This window comes from Poecilia formosa, unplaced genomic scaffold, assembly GCF_000485575.1.
Source record: "Poecilia formosa unplaced genomic scaffold, Poecilia_formosa-5.1.2 Scaffold521, whole genome shotgun sequence".
Lineage (NCBI taxonomy): Eukaryota > Metazoa > Chordata > Actinopteri > Cyprinodontiformes > Poeciliidae > Poecilia > Poecilia formosa.
Genome location: NW_006800460.1, coordinates 194,423 through 205,327, shown reverse-complemented (window position 1 = coordinate 205,327; position 10,905 = coordinate 194,423). Strand labels below are relative to the sequence as shown.

The following is a 10,905-nucleotide window of genomic DNA, read 5'->3' as shown; positions in this document are numbered from 1 at the left end:
GTTCCTGACGGCTCCGGTGACCCCCCCACATCGACTCCGACCCCCCCACACCTCCAGCCCGCATTTGGAGACGCCGTCCCCGTTCGCCTGAATCCACATGTCCGGAATGAGCCCAAACGGCGGCACCCCAGAATCCGGAGAAACCCTCTGAACGACCCGGACCCTTCCAAAACTAATACAAGAGCTCCCCCAAGTGTGTCTGGGACGACACTACACATCCGCCAGAATGGCTGAAACTGATCCCCCGTTCCCCATTCAAATGCCGCAGAGTGGCCAACATTTCAATCGCAACCCTTGGCATCACTTTCCGCCATGGCGCAGCACGATTACATTATAACCCTCGACATACGGGACTAGTGGTCCTAACCAGTTTCTAACCATTTTCTAACCTGGTTTTAACCATTTTCTAACCTGGTTTTAACCATTTTCTAACCTGGTTTTAACCAGTTTCTAACCTGGTTTTAACCCGTTTCTAACCAGGCGCTGATCTGCCTGGTGGATAAGAAGACGGGCGAGAAGAGCAAGACGCGGCCGCGCTTCGTGAAGCAGGACCAGGTGTGCATTGCCCGGCTGCGGGCCGCAGGCGTCATCTGCTTAGAAACCTTCAAGGATTTCCCCCAGATGGGACGCTTCACTCTGAGAGACGAAGGTGAGACGCCGTCGGCCATTTTGAGGCCGTTTTCTGGTCCCTTCATGTGACGCTGGATTCATGACCTGAAGGCTGGAAATGGGAACTTTCAAGTTTAGATAAAACCTCAATTAAAGGCAGAAACGTTTCCCGCCTGTAATCATTAGTCACCAAATCTACATCCTGGATCTTATTTTCGACTGAGAGGAATTTGGTTTTACCTTCAGATGCCAGCTGATCTCCATCTCTGGGTCTTAATGTTTGGCTCAGATAAATTAGACACAAAACTTTAAGGAACCTGCTGATCAGAACCGAAACGTAAAAACCTGCAGACACCAAAGTTCACAAACCGTTAAATAACCTGCAGTTGATTATATTCCTTATCTGATGATTGAGTTTTGATTTAGTTATTTAGATGAAGGGAGAAGAAGAAATGGAGAAAAAAACCAAAGACAAAAAGAAAAATGGAGGTAAAAATGGGGAAAGAGAAGAAGGAAAAAAGATACTGTAGATGATCCAGTTTAGTTATTTATGGGGGAAACTTTTCTTTAAGCAGGTTCACGGTTCATATTTAGCTTTTATTTTGTTAAAATATGTCCATAAGTTTAAATCTGGAAACGTTTTGGGTTTTAAAAGCATCCGGTCGTTTTTCTGGTTGTTGATGGTGGAGGTTCATCATTTGGCTCAGAGATGGTGTCCTAGCGCAAGTAATGCTGGGTTGTGCTCATTCCTGCCATCATGTGAAGGTTTGTGACCTTTGACCTCCGTGGTTCTGCTCTGCAGGGAAAACGATCGCCATCGGCAAAGTGCTGAAGCTGGTTCCAGAGAAGGACTAAACGCGGCGGCGCCGGCATGCATGGAGTTCCTCCACCTGTTAGCGGTCGGAGAAACGGCGCCAGACCCAACCGCCACTCTCTCTCTCTGTTTAAAAACACAACGTTACTGAAGAGAAGAAGAAGAAGAGGAGGAGGAAGAGTGGAATCATGTCACGTGAAGAAAAAGAAACGAGACTGAATCAGTTTTTTTATGAACATTATAGAATGAGAGCCCAAGTCCAGAGTGTCAGCTTTCTCATATTGAGAGCTCTGCTATGCCACTAATGTAGCTACACGCCCCCACCCCGTCACCATGGTTACGCTGTCGGCTGGGCGCCATGTTTGCTTTCAGGATGGAGGTGGATGATGTCTAGTTCCTGCAGAAGCACCAGAGTTAGCTCGGTGTTCCACCGGCGCCGTTTCCTGCAGATGCGTTGATCTGATTTTAGGGAAAGTTGCACCAGATCTTTAGTTTGGTTCTCTGGGTTATCTGGACTGGGCTCACACACAGTTCTGCTGCTGACCCCAGGATGGAAACATGCTCACATAAACAGGCACAGAGCTGTTACATTAATCCAGTCTGAAAATAAACGGTCAACCTGAAACCACGGCCTGTTCGTTTACTCACTGAAACCGTAAAACCAACGTTTCTGACGTTTTTCCCTCAAAAACAAACCTGGAGCGATTGGGAAATCCTTTAGTCTCCATGGCAACCATTCAGCTGTTAAAACGTCTGGATGGCCCTAGCCCTGCCTCCCAGGTGCAGCTCCTCCCCCACTCAGCTCCTCCAGACTAGCCAGAAGCAATTGGCAAACAGCTACTGCTGCTCAGAGGAACGCTGGTAAAAACGTTAAAGGGTTAATAGAGGAGCCATATTGGAATGACTTCCTGGAGGCGGAGCTTCAGAAAGAGCAGGAGTTCTTAAAGAGACAGAGGCCCAATTTCAAGGAGTTAAATCAGGAAGTCAAATTTCTTTTAAGTTATATTTTAAATATGTTTAGCATTTTATAGCAACTGAAGGTAACATAATTACTTGATTATGCTATAAAATGACACCATTGAAAACGCCCCTTTAAAAAAACACCCAGCTGAAATGTTTGCACTAAATATGAGTTCATATTAGTGTTCATAAGAATAAAAACAATGTGAATACAGTAAGAAAATAGTTATTTGTCATGTTTCATTGTTTCTCATTTTATTCAAGGAAATTGTGATCTGAACATCAGCCATCAGCTAGTAAGCCTGTTCAGGGATCGATTGGTAGTGTCTCCATCCTCCACTAGGGGGCGCGTTTCATCTCCGGCACAAAGGGAACAACCAGCCTGGAGGTTTTCAGTGACACAAACTAAATACTGACGGCTAGAAACGGGAATCTGACATGTTGTAATCCTGATATTATTGGCAATAAACAGGAATGGATAAACGGCTTGATAAAGTATTTAACGTACCAAATAAATAGAAAAATAGAACTTTTCCATTTTATTTCAAGTCTTATATTTTTAACTTTAATTTTTTCAATTTTTTTATATTTTATTTATTTTTTTGCTTATTGTCCTTTTATTTTTTTATATTCAGAATTTAAGTTGTTTCTTTAACGTCACTTTTAATTATACATGGATTTATTTTCTCTTCTAATGAGCAGATATTACTTTGTTACATTGTATAATCAAATAAGATCTATTTGTTGAAAGAAGCAGTTGTCACATGAAAAACTTTATCAAGTCATTTACTTGTTTGTTTCCAGTAATGACAGGATCTGTCCTCCATACCTGAGACTCCGTTCACTAATATACTGTTTACAAAATAAAATTACGAAAGTAGTAACGCAGAGTAACTTTACTCTGATTATCGAAAAGGGAATAGTAACGCTTTAGATTACTCGTTATGAAAAGGCGGTTGGATCAGAGTAGCGCGGTACCCGTAGTTTTGTCATGCGCTTTCGTACTGATAAAGTTCCACTTTGTATATCGTGACGTAGACCTGACTGCCTCCTCAGTGCGCATGCGCAGCCTAGGCACACGTGAAACAGACGGCATGGCAGAGAACACAGAAGTACCGTTGGACCGGGCTCAGGTAAGGGTTTATCTCTGGTTACCTGGCGGTTCTACCAGAACCCGAGGGGCGACTTCTGGGCTTCAGGTCGGGTTCTGGTCGGGACCGTCTGGAGCCTCGACATTCCTCTGCGGGGTTCGGCTAGGTGGATGCTAGTTAGCCGGCTACCTAGCCGGCGTCTCTCCGCCACATCCAGCTGTTTATTTTCTGCTTTAACCAAAGTCGCCTTCGCCCCTCAGGTGAAGAAGGCCGTCCAGGCTCTGCAGAGTTTCCTGAAATCAAAGTCCAAGGCAGATGTTCTGCTGCTGGATGACGGCCAGCCGATCAGCCTGCTCTTCACCCTGTGGAAGATCCCCAGACAGACCCAGACCATCCGCATGTGAGTCCTGGTGGTGGGACGTTTGCTAACGGGGAGAAAAATGTTCATCTTGTGTTTGTTTGGTCGGTCAGAATGGATGTCAGTGGTCTGGACGTCGATTCTCAGTGTTGAGAAGTCAGATGTATCGGTTATCGATCATAACAGCGATATTAATATCGGATATCGGCCAAAGTTTTTCTGTCTGTGAATTCCTATTAAAATGTTTAGAAATGGCGTGAAACAGGAAGGGATGTTTGACTAATTTTCCTGTAGTTTCCACTCCGTCGCTGCAGACTACATTGTGTTGTTCTGTCTTATGAAATTTATCATTTAAAGTTTTAATGTAAACAAATGGGAAGGAATATATTGTTTGTAAAGTTCTAGTGCGACGTTTTCAAACAAAGTAATTTAATGTAGGGTTGCAGTGATTGTAGTTTTCTGGCCAATCACTGAAAATATAGACACCATTGTTTTTTGTTGTTTTGCATGAAAAGTGGCTCAGTGTAGCAAACAAAGGCTACGTTCACCCGGGAGGCGAATGCACCTAACGTTTTCATGTCAGTCTGATCATTTCACTCCAAAAGAAGTTCTGGTCTGTTCCACTTCCACTTGGGAAACTAAACCTGATGGTTTTAGAAACATCTGGAATCTAAACGCTGGGGTCGAATTTTATCCGACTTTTCTGTGGTTGACTGAAACATTCGTCATAATTCAGCAGCAGAAGAATCCAGATGGTGAATCTTTAAACGATGTCTGAAAATGACAAGCAGTCTGGGTCAGTGAATGCATCACATCCCAACCCCCCAGTCCTGGTCCGACTCCCAGCAGAACCGGGTCAGAAGCTGCTGTTAGCTGTTAGCTGTTAGCTCTCTTCATCTGCTGACCATCTGCTCTCGACAACTTTAACATCCATCCAGAGACGGCGGCCATCTTTACTGCCATAAACAGACGCTGCTGGGGGACGGCTGTGTTGTTCTTCTTGGGTCGCTTCCGGGTCAGAACCGTTCACATCTGCATTTTATTAGTGGTGGGAAAACCATACAGTAAAAAAAATGATTTCAGCAAAAGATCATAGCTGAGCATCAAGAGCTGCTGGGTGAATGTAACCAATCCCTGATTTTAATGTCAGTTTTTTGTGTTTTCAGTTTGATGTTGCGCAGATCAGAACTGAATCAGGTTTAAATATTACAGTTTTCCGCCCCGGTCAGGCTGAATCGTGGTCTCTGTTCTCAGTCCTCTGCCTCACGGCCAGCGCTCCGACACCGACGAGGTCTGCCTCTTCACCAAAGACGAGCCCAGAATGTCGGCGGAGCAGACCCAGAGGTTCTACAAGAAGCTGCTGGAGGAGCGGGGCGTCAGAAACGTCTCAGAGGTGCTGCAGGAGCTGCAGGCCAAAGTAAGTACACCCACAGCGGGTTTTCTAACTAAATGTTTCTTTGTTTAGATCATACCGCTTAATACCCTGAAGAAGGAGTACAAGCCGTACGAAGCGAAGCGGCGGCTGCTGGGAAACTTCGACATGTTCCTGTCCGATGAGCGGATCCGCCGCCTGCTGCCGTCGCACCTGGGGAAACATTTCTACACGACCAAGAAGTGAGTTTCCTGCTGTCTGGATGGAGAGCTGTTCTTCCTGACCTTTGACCTTTTATTTAAGGCTCCAGCTAAAGACTGTCTTAGTAATCAGTTATCCTGATGATTAGTTAATTTACAGCTGGAATAATTAATCAATTATTTGAACGATGTAGAATTAGAACTACATTAAAGGATGTTAAGAAATAAATAAATAGAATGAAGAAAAGAAAACATTTCCTAAATTCAGTAACATCAATCCTTTAGCTTCAAAGGATTCCTCTAACAAATGCTAACATTTTTATTGTCTTATATGCAAATAGTTTTGGATTAATTAATGCTCTGAGTGTTTTGTTCTTCATTCTGTTTAATCCAGTTAATGATTACTTGAAAATCAAATTGGTGACAATTTAATCAATTAATCCTGATTATTCTGATAAATATTTTCAGCCCAGTTTAGGTCCAAACGGATCGATCTGTTAGAACGGCCCGGTTCAAAGATCCAGTCAGAAATAAAGATGAACTGGTTCATTATTTCAGTTTGACTGTTTATTTAACTTTATGATTAATAGATTATTTCTAATCATGATTGATCGCGATCAATCGGTTGTCATTTTGTTGCCGAGACGACCAGTAAATATGTTTTCTGTTTTTCCCAGAATGCCGATCTCCATCAACCTGCAGAGCAACAATCTGGGCCGAGACGTCCAGCGGCTCGTCCAGGGAACCCGACTGACCGTCACCAACAGAGGCTGCTGCAGGTCCGACCCGACCCCCTCTCATCAGAACCACAGTAACCTGCAGGTCCAGACCAGTCCGGACCGTTTCTGACCGGTCCACTCAAAGGAACGTCCTTTGACTGAACCGGTCCAGATCGGTCCAGTCAAATCAGACCAACAGTTTCCTGTTTCAGCTCCGTTGGACCAATGAAAGTTTTTCTGTTTGTTAAACGACAGAAAATGAGTTTAAAGTTCAGTTCAGTTTATCTGAAGTTTCTAAGCTGAGCTTCAGGATTTCCACATCATGTTTTTCCCTCTTGTGCCACAGCATGATGCTGCCACCACCGTACTGTACAGTTAGGATGGAACAAGCGTTTTCATTTCCCTCCTAATGTAGTGATGCTGATTCTGTCCAGATATTTCAGTTTTATGTTCATCAGACCAAAACTCTCGACTACAATCAGTTTTCCTCAGTAATGACGTCTTCCTCAGCCAGTAACGGTGCATTGTGGGTAACAGGGATGTTCCCTTCCTGAACAGTGGCTGCTTCCATGATGAATATAGTTTTATAATAATTAAATGTGGATCCAGAAATCTTTGCTGATTTATTCATGATGTCATCCACCAGCACTGTGAGTGGCCTCCAGTTCCTGGGTGTATGTAAACTTGTGGCCTCCAGTTCCTGGGTGTATGTAAACTTGTGGCCTCCAGTTCCTGGGTGTATGTAAACTTGTGGCCTCCAGTTCCTGGGTGTATGTAAACTTGTGGCCTCCAGTTCCTGGGTGTATGTAAACTTGTGGCCTCCTGCAGCATGGCGCGTGTCGCTCACTCCAACATGACGGCAGACGAGGTGACGGAGAACGTGGAGGCGGCGGTCCGGACGGTGGCCGCCAAGCTGCGGATGGTGAGTCAAAGGTCAAAGGTCGGAGGGGAACTGCTCCCTCCGACCAGAGGGGGCAGCACTGAGGAAAGAAACTGCAATGTCACAATTTGGACAGAAAAACTTAAAGATGGAACCAATTCAGAAAATTTATCTTATATTTTTGAAGGGAGATTTTATTTAGACTTCATATTCCATTTATTAATTTTTCTGTTTTTTGGATTTTCGTTTTTAATATTTAAAATGTCTTCCAGGTCTGGAAAGTTTATTGAACTTGCTTTATTACGCCATTGTCAGAATCGTGTTAAATGTTTATTATAGTTTAAAGTTGATTGATCTTTGTGTTCCTTCATTATTACCATTATATTTCTGGAAAATGGTCTCAAAACATCAATATTATCATTTATCATGATCAGTTCTGGAACAGTTTGTTATGGAGACATTTCCACGTTTAAAATCCTGAGTTTTGAATCAACAATGTAGAAACCAGATTTTATTCGCCTAATTAAGATATTGTGTGCTTAGATTAATACTGAGCAGCTTAAAAATGTCTTCAGTTTTACTTTTTTGACCAGTTGTGATTCATTTTTTCTGGAAAACACGTTTGTTTCTTTTTTTTAGCAGAATTTATTGAATAAGTTTAGAAACTTGAAGAGTGTGTTAATTTTTTCTTTTCTGTCTGTGTTGACAGAAGGGATCAATCGTGAAGCTGATCCACTTGAAGAGTCTGACTTCAGTGGCGTTGCCCATCTACACGTCCGACCTGAGCCGCATCAGCGTGCTGCAAAGATCCAAGGTCAGACGGAAATGATCTTCATGAACAGAAGAGTTTTTATTTTCTAACCAACCAGCAACATGTCTGATCTACAGGACAATTCAAAAACAAAGAAGGTGAAGAAGAACGAGGCGGGAGACGAAACGACAAAGGAACAGAAGAAGAAACAGAGGGATGAAGAGGAGGAAGAAGAGATCCCACAGCTGGTTCCCATAGAAACGCCCAGCAAAAGACCCAAAATGGAGGTCGGCGTTTCCTCCTTCCTCTGCAGCATCTGCAGTCTGACGTCTGCACCAAGTTTATCCACTTTATGTTCTTGTTCTTCAGAAACCGACGCAGAAACCAACCAAACCTGCCGCAGCAAAGAAGGTCACCACGGGGTCGAAGGTCACCACGGGGTCGAAGGTCACCAAGGTTTCGATCAAAGCAACCAGGAAGGCCAGCAAGGCGGCGCAGACAGGAAGGAGAAAAGTCCCTAAAGGGAAATGATTCTCCTGCACAGACTGAGTTCACAGGATCTGATTCAGTTTCTGTTTGTGTCCAAATCACCGAGTTATTAAATCTGTTTCTGAAAATACCAGCAGCTGATCCAGTTCCCTGTTTAACGTTTGAACATTCATGACTCGTTTGCAGGAATAAAAAACATTTTCGTTTTTATTGAAATGACAGAAGATGAACGAAATCAGAATGTTTCTATTTTACTGAACCTCAGAAAATGGAAAAATTAGAAAGTTTTATAGTTTTGACTCAACATTTAGCATTTTCATTTATTTCTTGCAGGAATTTAGGATTTATGGTCACCAGAGAAAAACATCTAAAATTAATTTAACTTTTCATGTGTATAAAAATTACATGACTTTATAATAATGTCATGTATGAAATGGATAAAATGACAGTGAACTTTGACCTTTGAGCTTCTAAAAGGATCACTAACGGCTAAAGTGACTGTCGGAGGTAACGGAGTTGTTCACTAACAATTTCTCAATTTTTCACATAATTCCTGAAATAAATGTATGAATCAGCTTTTGAATCGGTTTTGAATCATTTCAACTCCAGTTTCTGAAAGATTTTGATATTTTTTCTTGGAAAGTTGCAGTTTTATTTAGAGTTTGTACCTTACTGGAGATAATAAAGCTCCATTTCCTGTATTGTTGGTTTAATTTTAGAATAAATGTTTTTTGTTTTTGGATCATGTGTCACAATATTTATTTAAATTATGAAATGAGAAGCGAATCTCCTTTGTTCTCTTGAACTCGGATCAGAACCATGACGCTGTGATGACATCACAGTCAGAAAAAACAGTGATGCGTTCATGACTGCACTTCCTGTTCCAGAAATACCGCGGTCTGTGGAGGGGGCGGGGCCACGATTTTAGCTGAGTCAGCGCCTGATCACGACATGGCTCCGGTTTTATAGAAACGATCTGTTCAAATCAGAACCGTGGAGCCCAGAGCCGGGCTTCCTAAGGCTCCGGACCGACTCTGGATCAGGGGGGCCAAAGTGTGCGGGTTGACCTTTGGGGTGATGCTGGTCTCTNTGGGTGTATGTAAACTTGTGGCCTCCAGTTCCTGGGTGTATGTAAACTTGTGGCCTCCTGCAGCATGGCGCGTGTCGCTCACTCCAACATGACGGCAGACGAGGTGACGGAGAACGTGGAGGCGGCGGTCCGGACGGTGGCCGCCAAGCTGCGGATGGTGAGTCAAAGGTCAAAGGTCGGAGGGGAACTGCTCCCTCCGACCAGAGGGGGCAGCACTGAGGAAGGAAACTGCAATGTCACAATTTGGACAGAAAAACTTAAAGATGGAACCAATTCAGAAAATTTATATTTTTGAAGGGAGATTTTATTTAGACTTCATATTCCATTTATTAATTTTTCTGTTTTTTGGATTTTCGTTTTTAATATTTAAAATGTCTTCCAGGTCTGGAAAGTTTATTGAACTTGCTTTATTACGCCATTGTCAGAATCGTGTTAAATGTTTATTATAGTTTAAAGTTGATTGATCTTTGTGTTCCTTCATTATTACCATTATATTTCTGGAAAATGGTCTCAAAACATCAATATTATCATTTATCATGATCAGTTCTGGAACAGTTTGTTATGGAGACATTTCCACGTTTAAAATCCTGAGTTTTGAATCAACAATGTAGAAACCAGATTTTATTCGCCTAATTAAGATATTGTGTGCTTAGATTAATACTGAGCAGCTTAAAAATGTCTTCAGTTTTACTTTTTTGACCAGTTGTGATTCATTTTTTCTGGAAAACACGTTTGTTTCTTTTTTTTAGCAGAATTTATTGAATAAGTTTAGAAACTTGAAGAGTGTGTTAATTTTTTCTTTTCTGTCTGTGTTGACAGAAGGGATCAATCGTGAAGCTGATCCACTTGAAGAGTCTGACTTCAGTGGCGTTGCCCATCTACACGTCCGACCTGAGCCGCATCAGCGTGCTGCAAAGATCCAAGGTCAGACCAAAATGACCTTCATGAGCAGAAGAGTTTTTATTTTCTAACCAACCAGCAACATGTCTGTGATCTACAGGAAAATTCAAAAACAAAGAAGGTGAAGAAGAACGAGGCGGGAGACGAAACGACAAAGGAACAGAAGAAGAAACAGAGGGATGAAGAGGAGGAAGAAGAGATCCCACAGCTGGTTCCCATAGAAACGCCCAGCAAAAGACCCAAAATGGAGGTCGGCGTTTCCTCCTTCCTCTGCAGCATCTGCAGTCTGACGTCTGCACCAAGTTTATCCACTTTATGTTCTTGTTCTTCAGAAACCGACGCAGAAACCAACCAAACCTGCCGCAGCAAAGAAGGTCACCACGGGGTCAAAGGTCACCAAGGCTTCGATCAAAGCAACCAGGAAGGCCGGCAAGACGGCGCAGACAGGAAGGAGAAAAGTCCCTAAAGGGAAATGATTCTCTGCACAGACTGACTGAGTTCACAGGATCTGATGCAGTTTCTGTTTGTGTCCAAATCAGCGAGTTATTATATCTGTTCCTGAAAATACCAGCAGCTGATCCAGGTCCCTGTTAACGTTTGAACATTCATGACTCGTTTGCAGGAATAAAACCCATTTTCGTTTTTATTGAAATGACAGGAGATGAACGAAAT

General features: G+C 42.9%; 3 protein-coding genes across 5 annotated transcripts in view; all 3 read left to right on the top strand.

Moving 5' to 3' along the window:
• gspt1 (G1 to S phase transition 1) overlaps positions 1-2,048 on the top strand; it is a 14,112-nt gene extending 12,064 nt beyond the window's left edge. Inside the window, exons 13-14 of the mRNA XM_007540146.2 lie at positions 481-649; positions 1,412-2,048. Coding sequence (XP_007540208.1) covers positions 481-649; positions 1,412-1,464 — 222 coding nt within the window. The 3' untranslated portion in view covers positions 1,465-2,048. The remainder of the gene's footprint in view (positions 1-480; positions 650-1,411) is intronic.
• Positions 2,049-3,106: 1,058 nt separating this feature from the next.
• Positions 3,107-10,826, top strand: rsl1d1 (ribosomal L1 domain containing 1). Of its 3 annotated transcripts, XM_016664873.1 has the most exons (10): positions 3,107-3,516; positions 3,735-3,874; positions 5,087-5,225; positions 5,298-5,446; positions 6,082-6,183; positions 6,952-7,045; positions 7,713-7,817; positions 7,892-8,041; positions 8,124-8,183; positions 10,608-10,826. In XM_016664873.1, the coding sequence occupies exons 1-10, from the start codon at positions 3,328-3,330 to the stop codon at positions 10,707-10,709; spliced, it is 1,230 nt and encodes a 409-aa protein (XP_016520359.1). In that variant the 5' UTR covers positions 3,107-3,327; the 3' UTR covers positions 10,710-10,826. The 3 variants fall into 3 exon arrangements, with proteins under 3 accessions (XP_016520359.1, XP_007540206.2, XP_016520360.1); XM_007540144.2 differs by lacking the exon at positions 10,608-10,826 and having other exon boundaries at positions 8,124-8,985; XM_016664874.1 differs by lacking the exon at positions 10,608-10,826 and having other exon boundaries at positions 3,108-3,516; positions 8,136-8,985.
• LOC103129186 (phosphoinositide-interacting protein-like) overlaps positions 9,300-10,905 on the top strand; it is a 4,157-nt gene continuing 2,551 nt past the window's right edge. The window contains exon 1 of the mRNA XM_016664875.1: positions 9,300-9,336. The gene's annotated coding sequence lies outside the window, so the exon portion shown is untranslated. The remainder of the gene's footprint in view (positions 9,337-10,905) is intronic.

Coding starts and splice junctions, on each gene's coding strand:
- rsl1d1 (XM_016664873.1), top strand. CDS start 3,328: ATGAAAAGGCGGTTGGATCAGAGTAGCGCGGTACCCGTAGTTTTGTCA. Junction 3,517..3,734: donor TACCGTTGGACCGGGCTCAG/GTAAGGGTTTAT, acceptor TTCGCCCCTCAG/GTGAAGAAGGCCGTCCAGGC. Junction 5,447..6,081: donor CATTTCTACACGACCAAGAA/GTGAGTTTCCTG, acceptor TGTTTTTCCCAG/AATGCCGATCTCCATCAACC.